The sequence below is a fragment of the Heteronotia binoei genome, chromosome 14 (genome assembly GCF_032191835.1).
Source record: "Heteronotia binoei isolate CCM8104 ecotype False Entrance Well chromosome 14, APGP_CSIRO_Hbin_v1, whole genome shotgun sequence".
Taxonomy (NCBI): Eukaryota; Metazoa; Chordata; class Lepidosauria; order Squamata; family Gekkonidae; genus Heteronotia; species Heteronotia binoei.
The window spans coordinates 70,150,480-70,168,614 of record NC_083236.1 but is presented as its reverse complement, the minus strand read 5'-3'; the positions used below and the strand labels follow the sequence as shown (position 1 = coordinate 70,168,614).

At 56.4% G+C, this 18,135-nt stretch overlaps 1 protein-coding gene across 1 annotated transcript; it reads left to right on the top strand.

Annotated features, from left to right (window-relative positions):
• The first annotated feature begins 1,302 nt into the window (after positions 1–1,302).
• SLC22A31 (solute carrier family 22 member 31) lies at positions 1,303–17,579 on the top strand. The gene is given in 10 exon segments (XM_060253929.1): positions 1,303–1,598; positions 1,600–1,684; positions 2,032–2,135; positions 3,490–3,644; positions 6,119–6,287; positions 13,847–13,992; positions 15,309–15,417; positions 15,598–15,812; positions 16,551–16,662; positions 16,890–17,579. Coding segments are annotated over 10 exon segments (1,815 nt in total). The 5' UTR covers positions 1,303–1,308; the 3' UTR covers positions 17,320–17,579.
• Positions 17,580–18,135: the final 556 nt, after the last annotated feature.

Sequence of the window (18,135 nt, the reverse complement as noted above, 5' to 3'; positions counted from 1 at the left end):
CAGGACGAACTGTACATTGAAATACAATACAAGAACTCGTGGGCATTCGATGAAATTGCTGAGCAGACAGGTTAAAACGGATAAAAGGAAGTACTTCTTCACCCAAAGGGTGATTAACATGTGGAATTCACTGCCACAGGAGGTGGTGGCGTCCACAAGCATAGCCACCTTCAAGAAGGGGTTAGATAAAAATATGGAGCAGAGGTCCATCAGTGGCTATTAGCCACAGTGTGTGTGTGTGTGTGTGTGTGTGTGTGTGTGTATATATATATATTTGGCTGCTGTGTGACACAGAATGTTGGACTGGATGGGCCATTGGCCTGATCTAACATGGCTTCTCTTATGTTCTTATGTTCTTATGAAATATATATATTTCTGGAGGAGGGGGGACTTCCCCCTTTTTTCCCCATCAGCCAAAAACTTCAGGGGGGAAGAGAGAAGGTCCAGCCAGAAGGAAAGCACCCCCCCCCCTCTATAATGGAGTCAGAGCACTGGACAACCACTGCAGAGAGCAGCGGTGAGCAATCTGTGACGTGCAAGGCAGGATAGTCACAGCCATAAGGATCCCCGCAGCCTCCTTCCCCGCTGTCTTCCCCCTCCCTCCCAGACTGCCCTGCCGAGCCAACAGCAGAGGGAGGGGAAGGCTTTGCCTTCCCTGCTCCGCTCTTCCTGTCTGCAGGAGGGACAGGTGGCTGACTGGCACTGCCAGAGCCTCTTGGGCAAGACTGGCTGCCAGTCTGTTCCACGTGAGAAACACAGAGCTGGAAGGGAACCCAAAGGCCATCTAGTCCAACCCCCTGCACAATGCAAAACCCCCACTTCCCCCTGCTCTGTGCCCAGAGGACATCGGTCTGAGCCACTGGCCTTTCCTCCTCTGAAGTGCATGGAGAGGTGGACCCCTGCCCGCAACTCCTGCTCTGGCCTCCCCCAGGGAGGAAGCGCAGAAGGCAGCCTAGCACGCAACAGAGCATGTGGGTGGGAGATGTGCCGCTCGCCACTGTGCTTGCATGAGCTGGCCAGAGGGCAGGCCCTTGAGGAGCCCAGCTGCGACTCCGTCTGGCCACACCAGGGCACGGCAAGGCAGCAACTTTGCCCAGGCAGGAGGCCGCTTGCCTCCCGGAGCGGCTCTCTCCAGAAAGCACCTCGGAAGGGCGGAGGCGGCCGGGGTGGGAGCTGGGCGGGGCGCCTGGGCCGGGCCTCCCCAGCAGCCAACAGACCCGGCAGCCGAGGAGGCGGAGGGAGGAGGCAGCCAGTGGCCCCGGCCCTCGACGGCGCTCCGGGCAGCCTCCCTTCCCTTCCCCGCGGCGCATGGCCTTCGAGTGGCGGCTGCTGGGGCCGGCGGGGGGCTTGGGGCGGCGCGGGCGGCTGGTGGCCGCGGCCTCGGGGCTGCCGGCGGTGCCGCTGGCGCTGGGCCTGGCTGCGGGGCTCCTGCTCTCGGCCACGCCGCCCCACCGCTGCCGCCCCGACCCGGCCCTGCTGCCCCCGGCCCTGCGCAACGCCTCCGCCGCCCGCCTCCTCGACGCCGCCCTGCCCCGCGGGCCCCACGGCGCCTGGAGCCCCTGCCTGCTCTACCGCTACCCCCCCGCGCCCGCACAACGGCAGCCGCACCGCCGCGCCCTGCACCCGCGGCTGGGACTACTACGCCCTGCCCGAGGCCGGCCTCCGCTCCACCCTCGTCACCCAGGTCCCCCCGACGGGAGGGGAGGGGAGGGCAGGGGACCCGGCCTGGCCTCCCTCGCAGGGCGCTTCTTGTGGCCACGGCCAGGCGCCGTGGAAGCCGCCTTGGCCCCCCCCCCGGGAGGAAGGGCGGCGTGCAAAGGCCGTCTGAGGTCCCCTGCTGCCGTCTCACCGGCTCCTGTTCCCTTCCAGTGGGCCCAGCCTCGCGCTCAGCCTGGCCTTCCTCGCAGGGGCCTGTTGTGGCCACGGCCAGGCGCTGTGGAAGCCGCCTTGGGTCCCCCGGGAGGAAGGGCGGCGTGCAAAGGCCGTCTGAGGTCCCCTGCTGCCGTCTCACCGGCTCCTGTTCCCTTCCAGTGGGACCTCGTGTGCTCCAAGCAGTGGCAGGTGCCGCTAGAGCAGACCACCCACCTCTCGGGCTGGATCCTCGGCTACGTGGCCTTCGGCGCCTCTTGTGACAGGTAGGCCACCCCCTTATAGGGTTGCCAATCCCCAGGTGGGGGCAGGGGATCCCCCGGTTTGGAGGCTCTCTCCCTTCAGGGTCATCAGAAAGCGGGAGGAGGGAGGGAAATGTCTGCTGTGCACGCCGTGATTCCCTATGGAGGTCGATTTGGGTATAATGGAGAACTGATCTGTGGGGCTCCCGGGGGGGGGGGGCTGTTTTTTGAGGTAGAGGCACCACATTTTCAGCATAGCATCCAGAGTCTCTCCTCAAAACAATTCCCAAGTTTCAAAAAGAGTGGACCAGGGGGTCCCATTCTATGAGCCCCCAAAGAAAGTGCCCCTGCCCTCTATTATTTCCTATGGAAGGAAGACATTTAAAAGGAGCCTGATCCCTTTAAATATGATGGCCAGAACTCCTTTTGGAGTTCAGTTGTGCTTGTCACACCCTTGTTCCTGGCTCCACCCCCAAAGTCTCCTGGCTCTACCCCCAAAGTCCCCAGATATTTCTTGAGTCGGACTTGGCAACCCTACCTTTCTAGCATCTCCCTTCCTGGGACCTTTTGCAGGGGCTCCCTGCCTGCTGCCCACCTTCCCCCCACAAGGCCTGGGCGCTGGTTTGCCCTCTGCCAGTTCAGTCGTCCAGGAGCCCAGGGCTGGGCTGGCCTGAGCACCGGGCGGAGCTCCACCCTGTCCTTTTGTTGCCCCCCCTTAAGGAGGGTCTGTATGGCGGGGTGGGAGGGGGAGGCCCCTTGAAGGCTGACAAGTAATTGTGAGGCAGTGGGGGAGGCAGTCCTGTCCCCAGCCGCTTGGGGCGCATCTCCCACCCCCTTCTGGGAATGAAGGCCAGAGAGCTCTTGGGACAGGGAAGAGAAGGGTGCTGAGAGCCAGTTTGGTGTCGTGGTGAAGTGTGCAGACTCTTATCTGGGAGAACCAGGTTTGATTCCCCACTCCTCCACTTGCAGCTGCTGGAAGGACCTTGGGTCAGCCATAGCTCTCGTAGGACTTGTCCTTGAAAGGGCAGCCTCTGTCAGAGCTCTCTCAGCCCCGTTCACCTTACAGGGTGTCCGTCTCCTGAGAGCCAGTTTGGTGTAGTGGTTAAGTGTGCAGACTCTTATCTGGGAGAACCGGGTTTGATTCCCCACTCCTCTTCTTGCACCTGCTAGCATGGCCTGCGCTAGCATGCATAGCTCTGGCAGAGTTGTCCTTGAAAGGGCAGCTGCTGTGAGAGTCCTCTCAGACCCACCCATCTCACAGGGTGTCTGTTGTGGTGCGGTGTGGTGTGGGGAGGTAAAGGAGATTGTGACTGCTTTGAGTTTCAGAGTATAGGGTGGGATATGAATCCAGTATCATCATCATCTTTTAAATTTCCAGGTTTGGTCGTCGGGCGGCTTTCCTCTTCTCGCTGATGCTCTCCATCCCACTGGGCGTTGCTGTGGCGCTGGCCGTGAATTACATCATGCTGCTGCTTTTGCGGCTGTTTTTTGGGGCCATGCTGGCGGGCACCTTCCTGTCTCTCTATGTGGCGAGTGAGTGCCCCCCCCCCAGACACTGGCAGGACAGGCCGTTGGCCTCTGGGACAGGCTGTCAACCTCCCACCAGCAGGAGAGGTCCTCTGAGCCCGGCAGGAAACGAAGACACCCTCGCTTGGCCGTGCCCCAGAGCAGGGAGCCATCTCTTACTGGCACCAAAGTCAGGCGCTCACTGCACACATCTACAGCCTTGCTTGGCTTGAACAGAAGGGCTGGTGCCTGCTGGCCTCTGCAGCTTCCAGGGGGAGGGGAGCCAGAGAGCCCGTGTGGTGTAGTGGTGACGTGCGCGGACTCTTATCTGGGAGAACCGGGTTTGATTCCCCACTCCTCCACTTGCACCTGCTGGAATGGCCTTGGGGCAGCCATACTCTGGCAGAGATTGTCCTTGAAAGGGCAGCTGCTGTGAGAGCCCTCTCGGCCCCACCCACCTCACAGGATGTCTGTTGTGGGGGAGGAAGGTAAAGGAGATTGTGAGCCGCTCTGAGACTCTGATTCAGAGAGAAGGGCGGGGTATAAATCTGCAGTCTTCTTAAGTGTGCGGACTCTTCTGTGGGAGAACCAGGTTTGATTCCCCACTCCTCCACTTACAGCTGCTGGAATGGCCTCGGGTTAGCCAGAGCTCTTGAAGGAGTTGTCCTTGAAAGGGCAGCTGCTGTCAGAGCTCTCTCAGCCCCACCCACCTCACAGGGTGTCTGTTGTGGGGGAGGAAGGGAAAGGAGATTGTGAGCCGCTCTCAGACTCTTCGGAGTGGAGGGCCAGATATAAATCCAATATCTTCATCTACCTCACAGGGTGTCTGTTGTAGGGGAGGAAGGTAAAGGAGATTGTGAGCCGCTCTCAGACTCTTCGGAGTGGAGGGTGGGATATAAATCCAATATCTTCATCTACCTCACAGGGTGTCTGTTGTGGGGGAGGAAGGGAAAGGAGATTGTGAGCCGCTCTGAGACTCTTTGGAGTGGAGGGCAAGATATAAATCCAATATCTTCATCTACCTCACAGGGTGTCTGTTGTGGGGGAGGAAGGGAAAGGAGATTGTGAGCCACTCTCAGACTCTTTGGAGTGGAGGGTGGGATATAAATCCAATATCTTCATCTACCTCACAGGGTGTCTGTTGTGGGGGAGGAAGGGAAAGGAGATTGTGAGCCGCTCTGAGACTCTTCGGAGTGGAGGGTGGGATATAAATCCAATATCTTCATCTACCTCACAGGGTGTCTGTTGTGGGGGAGGAAGGGAAAGGAGATTGTGAGCCGCTCTGAGACTCTGAGATTCAGAGTACAGGGTGGGATATAAATCCAATATCATAATCTTCTTCTTTGCTCCGGCCAGAGCTTCTGGGGTTGGAAGCAGGGCTCCTCCAAGGTGCTTCTGTGGCTGTGCCGGCTACTAGCCTGGCACCCTGCACGCAGATGTGCTGCTGGCCACTTGCTCCTTTGCAGGGGAAGGCAGGCAAGGCAAACTGCCCTGAGGCTGCCTCGGAGGGCAGGGTGGGATATAAATCAAATCGATAAATAATAAATAAATAAGTAAACTGCACCCTCCCCCCCCCCCCGGTGTGCAAGTGCAAGGAGCGGAAAGAGAGCCTGGCTCTTGGAGAACTCCTGGTTGTTTGCTCTCCCTCCCCCCTCCTTTGGGAATGAGGAAATGTGGGCAGAGCCGGGAAAGGCAGGCCGGGAACACGTTCAGGCTCTGGCAGTCAGTGTAAACAGGCAGCCGGCTGGCAAAGGAACTGGCACAGCAGCAGCACAGGCTGACCGATGCTTCCTGTGCCCTAAAGGGTACCCGTGCGGCTTCCGTGCTGGTACTCACAATCTGACAAAGGGTTTCAGCGGGCAGCCGCCTTGGGCTGCAGCGTCTCGTTGCACCTTCAAGACCCGCGAGGTTTTTTGGGGGGAGGTGCTTTCGAGAGCCAAAGCTGTGTTCTTCAGACAAAGGAAACTTTGACTCTTGCAAGCTTAGACCTTGGGAAATCCTGTTCGTCCCTCAGGTGCGCCCTGGCTCCAGTTCCTACAACTGACAGGGCTCCAGTTCCTCCATCGGAAGCGACTTCCCTGCCTGCCCTGACCCTTCCCCCCCACCTCCCCTCCCCTCTGGAGTGGTTTTGCCTCTCCTTGTGTTCACAAGACTCGACAGCTCAGAGGGAGTCTTGGGCTGGACTTTTTCTTCAGGAAGCTGGGCTTGGGGCAACTTCCCAGAGAGGAAAAGCTAAAGAGCCATTTTGGTGTAGTGGTTAAGTATGCGGACTCACATTTGGGAGAACCTGGTTTGATTCCCCCCTCCTCCACTTGCAGCTGCTGGAATGGCCTTGGGTTAGCCAGAGCTCTCGCAGGAGTTGTCCTTGAAAGAGCAGCTGCTGTGAGAGCTCTCAGGGGGGAGAAGACAGAGGCGATTGTGAGCTGCTCTGAGTCTCTGATTCAGAGAGAAGGGCGGAGTATACATCTGCAGTCTTCTTCTTCTTTCTCCTTCCTCCCCAGGGCTGGAGTTGTGCGACCCTCCCCACCGGCTGATCGTCACCATGGGGGCTGGCTTCTGCTGGGTGTTCGGGGAGCTGCTCTTGCCGGGGCTGGCCGTGGCCTGCAAGGAGTGGCGGCTCCTGCAGGGGGTGATAACTGTGGGGCTGGCTCTGCCCGCTCTCTGCTGCTGGTAAGTGTGCCTGTCAGCTTGTAGGCGCTAAGAGGGCCGGGCACAGGGCTCTTTGAAAGGAGCTAGTGCAGCTAGCGGCATCAAGTTGTTTGTGTCTCACCACAGTTGTGTCCCTCCTCGAGCGAATCCCACCCCATGCTTTAGCCCAGGGTTGTCAAACATGTGGCCCGGGGGCTGAATCAGGCCCCTGGAGGGCTCCTATCAGGTGCCAAGCAACTGGCTGTCATCTGCTTCCTTCTCCCTCTCTCTGGCTTCCTTCTGCATCACAGCTTGCTTTGCAAGGCTTGCTCAGTTGCACAAGAGCTACAGCAAAGCCTCTGTTTTCTCCATTGGCTGAGAGGGGAGGGAGGTGGGGAGGGATAGCTTGCTTTGCTAGGCTCTCTCAGTAGCACAGTGGAGTTACTGAGCCAAGCCTCTCTTCCTTCTATTGGCTGAGGCTCCTCCTCCTGGTCCCCTGGGGAAGGAAAGAGCCTGAGCTTCCTTTGCCCAGTTCCCAGGATCACATGGGAGAGATACAAAGTTTATAGCTTTGCTGCCCAATCTTAAATAGGTGCACATAAGGCCCGGCCTGACATGGCCCAGCCCGACAAGGTCTCATTTATGTCTGGTCCGGCCCTCATAACAAATGAGTTCGACACCCTGCTTTAGTCTTTCCGGGAAGCTGCAGCAAGCCCTTCTGCCCGGCATCCTGAAGAAATAGTCGAGCCCCCCTAAGCTGGGGAGTCTTGTGAGCAAAAATTATACTTTTTGAGCTACTGGCATTAAAGTTGTGAGCTCCTGTACAAATCATTTTGCTCTGGGCCCGTCCTTCCTGAGCTAAGACAAAAATGTGTGAGCCGGAAGCTAAAAAACTGTGAGCTAGTTCAACTTAGAGGGAATTGTTCCTGGTCAGGCTTTGCTGTGACTTCCTGCAGCCCAGTAAAAAAGGTCAAGGTAGTCCCCTGTGCAAGCACCAGTCGTTTCCGACTCTGGGGTGACGACGTTTTCACAGCAGACTTTTACAGGGTGGTTTGCCATTGCCTTCCCCAGTCATCTACACATCCCCGCCTCGCCCCCAGCAAGCTGGGTACTCATTTGACTGACCTCGGAAGGAGGGAAGGTCGAGTCAACCTTGAGCCAGCTACCTGAACCAGCTTCCGCTGGGATCGAACTCAGGTCATGAGCAGAGTTTGGACTGCAGTAGTGCAGCTGTACCACTCTGCGCCACAGGGCCCAGTAAAGGGAGCTTAAAATCCAGAAGGAGCAGGCAGGCCGGGGGTGTTTGTGGGGCCTGATGATAAAGAGCATGGGCTTCCTGGGGTGAGTGGGTGGTTGTGAGGCCCAGGAGAAGTGGGCACGGTCTGTGCTGGGTGCCTGGGGACACCCAGGGCCTTGGCTGCTTTTGCTCTCTGAGTCCACAGTGTCCCGGCCGTGTTGCAATAGCCACACCTTCCTCTCTGCACTTCACGTTGCGCAAGTCCTCAGGACGCAACTGAAAGTGAGTGTGGGACTGCGGCTGGCTTGAGAGTCTCTCCCAGAACAGACGAACAGAAGTGCCAGGGCAGCACTCCAGCCAAGGATGTTTGCTCAGCACCCCTCGAACACCCTCTGGCTGTCCTCCAGGAGGGGCGAGGCAGTTGGACTGGCTGCAAGCCAGTGGGGGCGGGGCGGAGGGTAGAGAGGGTGCCCCACCGTGGGCCAGGATTTTACATCACGGAGGGTTGCGCGGGGCTATGCGGTGCACCAGGAGACTCCAAGGCTGTTTTGGTGACATTGGGGCAGGCGAGGCCTTACACTCCTGCTGGATTGAGTTGACCAGGGCAGAGGCTGTGGCTCGGTCGGATAGCATCTGCTTGGTGTGCAGAAGGCTCCAGGTTCAGATGCTGGCAACTGCAGTTGAAAAGGACTGGGCAGGAGATGCTGTGGAGGCTCTTCCTCAGCCTGAGGCTCTGGAGAAGAGCCCCTGCCAGTCTGAGCAGACAAGATGGACTTCGATGGCCCTGTGGTCCAATTCAATACAAGGCAGCTTCGCGTGTTCACATTGGGGAGGGACCATAGCTTGGGGGAAGAGCCTCTGCTGGTTTGATTCAGTATAAGGCTTGGGGGGGGGGCTTGTTTAACGTAAGAGCCACATAGAATAAACGTCGGGTGCTTGAGGGCAGGAAGGAAGTCAAATAGATGGGAGAGGTGGAAAGAAGGCAACTTTAAATGCATTCTCCAAGCTGCTAGCTGGCTTGGCTTAGAGAAGTGAATTAGACAGAAATGCCTTCTCCAAGCTGGCCAGCAGGGTGGTGGGGGCTTCCAGAGCCACACAGCATATGTGAAAGACCTACTTGTGGCTCCCAAGCTGCAGTTTGGCCACCTCGAGAGAAGAAGAAGAATTGCAGATTTATACCCCGCCCTTCTCTCTGAATCAGAGTCTCAGAGCAGCTCACTACCTTCCCCCAACAACAGACACCCTGTGAGGTGGGTCGGGCTGAGAGAGCTCTCACAGAACCTGCCCTTTCAAGGACAAGCTCTGCAAGAGAGCTATAACTGACCCAAGGCCATTCCAGCAGCTGCAAGTGGAGGGGTGGGGAATCAGACCCGGTTCTCCCAGATAGGAGTCCACACACTTAACCACTACACCAAACTGGCTCTCAGGAGACAGACACCCTGTGAGATAGGTGGGGCTGAGAGAGCTCTGACAGAAGCTGCCCTTTCAAGGACAACTCCTACGAGAGCTATGGCTGACCCAAGGCCATTCCAGCAGGTGCAAGGGGAGGAGTGGGGAATCAAACTGGTTCTCCCAGATAAGAGTCTGCGCACTTAACCACTACACCAAACTGGCTCTAAGGCAACTTTGTGGATTCAGCAGTGTTTGGGGAGCATCACTCTTGTTGAAAGACCTGAGTTAGATTGAGGTGACAAAAGAGGAGGTCCTACAACTGATAGACGAATTAAAAACTAATAAGTTACCAGGTCCAGATGGCATACATCTGAGAGTTCTGAAAGAACTCAAAGTTTAACTTCTGGATCTTCTAACAAAAATCTGTAATCTTTGATTGAAATCTGCCTCCGTTCCTGAGGACTGGAAGGTAGCAAATGTCACCCCCATCTTTAAAAAGGGTTCCAGAGGAGATCCGGGAAATTACAGGCCAGTCAGTCTGACTTCAATACCGGGAAAGTTGGTAGAAACCATTATCAAGGACAGAATGAGTAGGCACATTGATGAACACGGGTTATTGAGGAAGACTCAGCATGGGTTCTGCAAGGGAAGATCTTGCCTCACTAACCTGTTACATTTCTTTGAGGGGGTGAACAAACATGTGGACAAAGGAGACCCGATAGATGTTGTTTACCTTGACTTCCAGAAAGCTTTTGATAAAGTTCCTCATCAAAGGCTCCTTAGAAAGCTTGAGAGTCATGGAGTAAAAGGACAGGTCCTCTTGTGGATCAAAAACTGGCTGAGTAATAGGAAGCAGCAAGTGAGTATAAATGGGCAGTCTTCGCAGTGGAGGACGGTAAGCAGTGGGGTGCCGCAGGGCTCGGTACTGGGTCCCATCCTCTTTAACTTGTTCATAAATGATTTAGAGTTGGGAGTGAGCAGTGAAGTGGCCAAGTTTGCGGATGACATTAAATTGTTCAGGGTAGTGAGAACCAGAGAGGATTGTGAGGCACTCTAAAGGGATCTGTTGAGGCTGGGTGAGTGGGCGTCAACGTGGCAGATGCGGTTCAATGTGGCCAAGTGCAAAGTAATGCACATTGGGGCCAAGAATCCCGGCTACAAATACAAGTTGATGGGTTGTGAACTGGCAGAGACTGACCAAGAGAGAGATCTTGGGGTCATGGTAGATAACTCACTGAAAATGTCAAGACAGTGTGCGTTTGCAATAAAAAAGGCCAACGCCATGCTGGGAATTATTAGAAAGGGAACTGAAAACAAATCAGCCAGTATCATAATGCCCCTGTATAAATCGATGGTGCAGTCTCATTTGGAGTACTGTGTGCAGTTCTGGTCGGCGTACCTCAAAAAGGATATTATAGCATTGGAGAAAGTCCAGAAAAGGGCAATTAGAATGATTAAAGGGCTGGAACACTTTCCCTATTAAAAAAGGTTGAAACGCTTGGGACTCTTTAGCTTGGAGAAACGTCGACTACGGGGTGAAATGATAGAGGTTTACAAGATAATGCATGGGATGGAGAAAGTAGAGAAAGAAATCCTTTTCTCCCTTTCTCACAATACAAGAACTCGTGGGCATTCGATGAAATTGCTGAGCAGACAGGTTAAAATGGATCAAAGGAAGTACTTCTTCACCCAAAGGGTGATTAACATGTGGAATTCACTGCCACAGGAGGTGGTGGTGGCCACAAGCATAGCCACCTTCAAGAGGGGTTTAGATAAAAATATGGAGCAGAGATCCATCAGTGGCTATTAGCCACAGTGTGTGTGTGTGTGTGTGTGTGTATATATATATATATACACACACACACATATAGAAAAATTTATATATATATATAACAATTTTTTGCCACTGTGTGACACAGTGTTGGACTGGAGGGGCCATTGGCCTGATCTAACATGGCTTCTCTTATGTTCTTGTGTCTGTGATCACTGAACCAAGGAGGCTGCCTTTCCCCATCCCTGAGCCACGCTCTGTCTAGCCAGCATTGCCACTTCTCATGAGCTGCAGCTTTCCAGGGTCTCAGGCGGTGGTGGCGGCGGGTGGGGGGGGGGACTTTCCCATCATCTGCTGCCTCATGGGGGGGGGGCACCAGCTCCACATCCCGTTCAGCCCTCAGTGCCTCTAGCAGATAGTAGCAATTGTGGAGGAAGAACGTTCCCCCTGCCTGCTGGTAACTTAAAAGCTCAACCCCTAAAACTCATTAACCAAGTCTGACTCCAAAGGCACCTCTAATAACCGGGTTTGACTCCCCACTCCTCCACTTGCAGCTTCTGGGAGAGCTCTCTCAACCCCACCCACCTCACAGGGTGTCTTGTGGGGGAAGGAGATTCTAAGCCCCTCTGAGTCTCTGATTCAGAGAGAAGGGCGGGGTATAAATCTGCAGCCTTCTTCTAAGATCCAACAAAGTTTAATTCCAGGGTATGAGCTTTTGTGTGCACACGCACTTCTTCAGATTCAGCGAAGCAGACTTCCTGAAGCTTTGCATAGAGATAGGGAGAAGGTGTGAGGGGGGAGTTGCCAAGAAGCGCTAGTTAGAGTCGCGATGCACAAGGAACTGAGCAATAAGTAGAACTAGGATTGGATTAAAGTTGTCGGTAAGACCCGTGAATAGCAGCAAATTGGCGTACAAATAAAAGAGTTAACAAAGGGTGTTTTCGCACTTACGTTTTACTGGCGCGAAGACCCTCCTCACGCCGGCGGATCTGCAGTGATTTCGCACTAGAAGCGCCGGCGCAGCCCAAAGAGCCGGCTACTTCCGTCGCTAAGCCAGCGCAAACGTTTTCCTGCTTCTTGGCGGTTTCCGTTTGCGCTGGCTTAGCGACGGAAGTAGCCGGCTCTTTGGGCTGCGCCGGCGCTTCTAGTGCGAAATCACTGCAGATCCGCCGGCGTGAGGAGGGTCTTCGCGCCAGTAAAACGTAAGTGCGAAAACACCCATTGAGATTTAAGAACTAAGTTTGAGCCCAGTGGCACCTTTCACATCAACAAAGTTTAAGAAGAAGAAGATATTGGATTTATATCCCTCCCTATGCTCTGAATCTCAGAGTCTCAGAGCAGTCACAATCTCCTTTCCCTTCCTCCCCCACAACAGACACCCTGTGAGGTGGGTGGGGCTGAGAGAGCTCTCCCAGAAGCTGCCCTTTCAAGGACAACTCCTGCGAGAGCTACAGCTGACCCAGGGTCATTCCAGCAGCTGCAAGTGGAGGAGTGGGGAATCAAACCCGGTTCTCCCAGATAAGAGAGCTATGGCTGACCCAAGGCCATTCCAGCAGCTGCAAGTGGAAGAGTGGGGAATCAAACCCGGTTCTCCCAAATAAGAGAGCTATGGGTGACCCAAGACCATTCCAGCAGCTGCAAGTGGAGGAGTGGGGAATCAAACCCGGTTCTCCCAGATAAGAGAGCTATGGCTGACCCAAGGCCATTCCAGCAGCTGCAAGTGGAGGAATGGGGAATCAAACCCGGTTCTCCCAGATAAGAGAGCTATGGCTGACCCAAGGCCATTCCAGCAGCTGCAAGTGGAGGAATGGGGAATCAAACCCGGTTCTCCCAGATAAGAGAGCTCTGGCTGACCCAAGGCCACTCCAGCAGGTGCAAGTGGAGGAGTGGGGAATCAAACCCGGTTCTCCCAGATAAGAGAGCTATGGCTGACCCAAGGCCATTCCAGCAGCTGCAAGTGGAGGAATGGGGAATCAAACCCGGTTCTCCCAGATAAGAGAGCTCTGGCTGACCCAAGGCCATTCCAGCAGCTGCAAGTGGAGGAATGGGGAATCAAACCCGGTTCTCCCAGATAAGAGAGCTCTGGCTGACCCAAGCCCATTCCAGCAGCTGCAAGTGGAGGAGTGGGGAATCAAACCCGGTTCTCCCAGATAAGAGAGCTCTGGCTGACCCAAGGCCATTCCAGCAGGTGCAAGTGCAGGAGTGGGGAATCCAACCCGGTTCTCCCAGATAAGAGAGCTCTGGCTGACCAAGGCCATTCCAGCAGGTGCAAGTGGAGGAGTGGGGAATCAAACCCGGTTCTCCCAGATAAGAGTCTGCACACTTAACCACTACACCAAAATTCTGATTATAAGCAAGAATTGAGTGACTTAGGATATGTAGTGAAATATCAGGATCTTATCTCACTATACGTGCCAAGTCACTCAGTTCTTGCTCATACCCAGAATTCAACTTTCTCACTTCTATTGTTAACTCTTTATTCTCTGTATGGTAATTTGCTGCTATCTATAGGTCTTACCAACTGCATTCAACCAGTCCTATCTCTAGTTATTGCTCAGTTCCTTGTGCATCTCGACTCTAACTAGCCCTTCCGGGCAACTCCCCCCTCACACCTTGCCTTTATTTCTATGCAAGGCTTCAAGAAGTCTGCTTCAGTGTATCTGAGGAAGTGTGCATTAAATCCCAGAATTAAACTTTGCTGGTCCTAACGGTGCTTGTCTAGACCTTTGTTCTGTTACTGCAGACCAACACAGCTGCCCGCCTGAACCTGAAACTCTCCTTTGAATCTGAGATGTTTCTGGACTCAAATCCAGCTGTTCTACAGACCAGGAAGGGCTTCCCCTTGAAACTTCCATGCCGGAAAACCTTCCCCCTTCACCTTTTGCAGAAGAGGGGATGCAGAGCTGTGTTAGCGGCACCAGTTCTGTAGCTGGAGAGTTTGCATCATCTCAGCCTTGTGACTATTTGTGCAAATTCAGTTCAATTGAGGAAGCAAAGAGGTGGCATCCGTTAAGTGGGGTGGGCCCACAACCCCTGGCAACCGGGCCTCTGTGAAGCAGTGGGGGTGAAAAGCAGCCCCTGCCAAGGCAGCTGGCATTGCCTCTGCCTGCCCCCGTCTCTCATCTGGTGTGCCTTTCCGGCAGGCAGGCGGGCGGGCAGAGTGCCAAGGTGAGCTGTCCTGTGCCACCTCTTTCTTCCCAGGTGCCCTTCCCTCTTCCCGGAGTCAGCCCGCTGGCTCCTGGCCACCTGCCAGCTGGAGAAAGGCCGGAGGGCCCTGCGCAGCCTGGCGGAGGGCAACGGCGTGTCTCTGGAGGAAGACTTCTACACTGCAGAGCACCTCTTGGCCGGTGAGGACGGAAGGGGCTTTGCGTGTCTTGGGGTGGAGGGGCCTCAGCCCAGCCCCGCTGCCTCTCCCTGTCACTGCCCCTCTGGGTGTCCCTCACGAGGTCTCTGCCCCCCAAAGGCAGGCAGACCAAGCCTAGCGCATGCCCTCGGGGCGTGGCCCACAGCGTCCTCCTTCCGGGCTCTTCCTTGTGCAACCGGAGGCCCTGCCCTGCAAGAGCTGAGCTCTCTTGGCCGCAGCTGCGGTCTCTGATCTCACTTGGTGGGTGAAGAGCAGCTGAAGGGGGAATGTCAAGTTGGTTCCTGGGAACGGCTAGCTGCAGGAAGAGGCCAGCAGTGTTCCCTCTAAGCTGAGGAGTCTTGTGGGCAAAAATTCTACTTGGTGAGCGACTGGCATGGAGGCTGTGAGCTGCTGCTTACGTTAGTTTGCTCTGGGGCCATTTTTCCTGAGCTAAGACAAAAACGTGTGAGCCAGCTCACACGAACTCAGCTTAGAGGGCACACTGGAGGCCGGAGGGCTCAGCCTGGCTCGAGAGGGCCCCTGACCTAGATGACCAGGCTAGCCCCATCTCCTCTGATCTCAGAAGCTGGGTGGGGTCAGCCCCAACGAGCCCTGGGATGGGAGAGACCCCCAAGGAAGTCCAGGCTTGGGACGCTGAGGCAGGCCATGGCTAACTACCCTCTTGGTCGCTCGCCTTGAAGAGAGGGCTGTCAAGTCCAATTCAAGAAAGATCTGGGGACTTTGAGGGCGGAGCCAGGAGACTTTGGGGGCGGAACCAGGAGCAAGGGTGTGACAAGCATCATTGAACTCCAAAGGGAGTTCTGGCCATCACATTTAACGGGACCACACACCTTTTAAATGCCTTCCCTCCATTAGAAATAACAAAGGGTAGGGACACCTCCTTTTGGGACTCATAGAATTGGACCCCCTGGTCCAACCCTTTTGAAACTTGGAGGGTGTTTTGAGGAGAGGCACAGGACGCTATGCTGCAAATTTGGTGTCTCTACCTCAAAAAACAGCCCCCTCCCCCCAGTCCCAGATACCCACAGATCTATTCTCCATTATCCCCTATGGGAATCGGTCTTCATAGCAAATAATGGAGTGTGCAGCAGGCATTCCCCGCCCCCCCCCCCAGCTTTCTGATGACCCTGAAGCGGGGCGGGGGCTCCAAACCAGGGGATCCCCTGCCCCCACCTGGGGACTGCCATCCCTACTTGAAGACCCTACGGGGGGTCACCAGAAGCGACTCAGTGGCCCTTTCTGCACACAGACCCACACGAGGGGTCACCTGAAACGGCCCCCTTCCCTTTCTCTCCCCAGAGCATCAGAGCCCGGCTGAAGAGGTGCCCCAGCCGCAGTTCCACCACCTCTGCGAGGTCCTCTGCAGCCGCGTCATCTGGAGGAACAGCCTTATCTTGGGCTTCACGGCGTGAGCACCTGGCAAAGGCGTGGCAGGGGATGGAGGGGGGGCTAGACCCACGGAGTCCGGCAGCCGCAGTTAGGCCGCCATGTGCCTGGGGGAGGTGGGTTCCCCGCAACCCCGAGAGCCGTAGCTCCTCTCGCAACTGGCCCTGAGGTGCAAAAGCTCTGACGGTGGTCTCCCCTTCAGCTTCATCGGCAACGGGATCCGCCACTGCTTCACCCGCAACCTGACTCCCTACCCGCCCCACTTCTACCTCCCCTACTTCTTGGAGGCCAGCGGGGAGGCGGTGGCTCTGCTCTTCCTCTGCCTGACCGTGGACCATTTTGGGCGCCGGCCCGTCCTCCTGATGAGCACCGTCCTCATGGGCCTTTCCGCCCTCTTCCTGCTGGCCTTGCTGCAGTGTAAGGAGGGGCAGGGGGCGGGTCACGGGGCTTCCGGGGAGAGGGTGGAAGCAGCTGTGAAGGGGCTCTGGCCAGGGAGATGGGCTCCCCCTGCTCTGCCACGTAGGGCTGCCAACCCCCAGGTGGTAGCTGGAGATTTCCTGGGATGACAGCCAGTGCTCCCTCTAAGCTGTGGAGTCTTGTGAGCAAAAGTCCCGCTTTGTGAGCGGCTGGCATCAAAGTGGTGAGCAGGGGTTTTGGCTGCTGCAGAAATGAGTGTGCTCTGGGGTCATCCTTCCTGAGCTAAGACAAAAATGTGTGAGCCGTAGGCTAAAAACCTGTGAGCTAGCTCACACTCAGCTTAGAGGGAATATTGATGACAACTGACCTCCCAGTGATATCACTCCGTCTCAAGAAACTGGCCTCGATGGAAAGTGGCCTTGAAGCCCCACCCCTTCCCAAACTCCACCCTCCTTTGGCCCCACCCCCAAATCTCCAGGTATTTCCTCACTGGAGCTGGCAAGCTGACTGCCATGAGGCAGTGTTCCTCCTTCCTGTCACCCTTCCTGTGTACAAAGCAGCTTTCCTTCCCCCCCACCCTCACCCTGCTGGTTGTCTCGGGTGCAGGAACCGCACATGTGGTTTGGCCTCATAGCTTGAGTTTCCACCCCCCCCCCCCCCCGTTCGCTGTGCTTCTGCCCAGCTGGCCTAGGAGGATGTGTGGGGCGTGAGTTCAAGATCTGCCCTCCTCTCCTCTAGACCTGAAGGCCTGGCTCATCTTGGCGTTCTCCGTCCTGGGCATCCTCACCTCGCAGGCCGTCACAGCCCTCAGCATCCTCTTTGCCGGCGAAGTCCTGCCCACGGTGGTCAGGTGAGAACAGCCCTGCTGAACTGGCCAGGCTGGAACGGGGCTGCCCTCCCCACCCAAGCCAGGCTTCCTTCCTTCCTGGAGCAAACTGAAGCTCCTGCTCATGGATTTGCAGCTTGTCCTGCCTGCTGGAAGCCCAGGCAAGCCGGGAGGTTGACAGGCAGGGAAGAGAAGAGGGGGCTGCAGCTTCCCCGGGGGTCATGGTCTTTCTTCCCCCCCTCCCTCTCCAGGGGTGCTGGGCTGGGCCTCATCCTGGCCGCCAGCACGGTGGGCTTAGCCGTCGCCCCCCTCATGGAGCTCCACAACAGCCACGGCTTCTTCCTGCACCACGTGGTCTTTGCCTCCTTCGCCATCCTGTCGGTGCTGAGCATCATGCTGCTCCCCGAGACCAGTGGCAGGCCCCTGCCAGACTCCATGCGCGACGGGGAGAGCCAGCACCGGCCCCCCCTCTTCCGTTCCACCCGAGGCCACCAGGACCACCTGCCCCTGCTCTCTCCCCGGCACCGGCCTGGAGACGGGGCTTACGATCCTGCCAGCTACGCTCGGCTTGTCTCGGCCACCAAGAAGATGCTGGGCGCTCACAGCTCCTCTGACTCCCAGCTGCGGATGAAGCTGCTCCCAGAGCCTGAATCCCAGGACAGCCCAGCAGAGGGGATGTAGTGGGGGGGAGCCCCCCCCCCGGTGACTGTGTCGCACCCAAGGCTGTGGGGCAGGGAACTGTCGCGAGCACCCTGGCGCCCCACGTCCAAGCAGGGCAGCTGTGTGCCTGGCTCCATCCGGTGTGTCTGTGAAGGTGTAAGTGGAGCCCCCGCTCCTCTTGAAGGAGGGAGCATGGCTGTGCAGGGGCAGAGGGCCCACCCCAGCAATGATTCTGGCATCAGCAGGAAGGCTAATAAACTGGAGCATCTGTTTCTAGTTCATCCGCTTCTCATGTCTTTATTTTCAGCTGCCACCCTCACTCTGACTAGGCCAAAGGCACCCGAGTCTTTCCTTTGTCGTTGTCCTTCTCTTTCCCGCACCCTGCCAGTCTTCCGGGGGGTGGCATCTTCTGCAATATCCCTCCCCACCTGCTTTAGTCTGCCTAGCAAACACACCCCAGTAGGGCCCACAAATACCCCCCTTGGGCAGGGCTTGCTGGAGACCTGGCAACGGCTGTTCTGTCCCCAGTGGCCTGAAAGGAGGTGCGCCCTCCCTGCAGTGTAGCTCATGGCTGGAGCCTCCCCCCCTCCCCCGTATCTGTCCTACATGTTTCCCAGCCTGCTTCCTGTCCTCCACCCACTCCCCTTTTGAGGACCACTTTCTCCTCTTCCTGCTACCTGTGAGAGCCAGTTTGGTGTAGTGGTGAAGTGCGCGGACTCTTCTCTGGGAGAACTGGGTTTGATTCCCCCCTCCTCCACTGGCACCTGGTGGAATGGCCTTGGGTCAGCCAGAGCTCTCGCAGGGGTTGTCCTTGAAAGGGCAGCTGCTGTGAGAGCT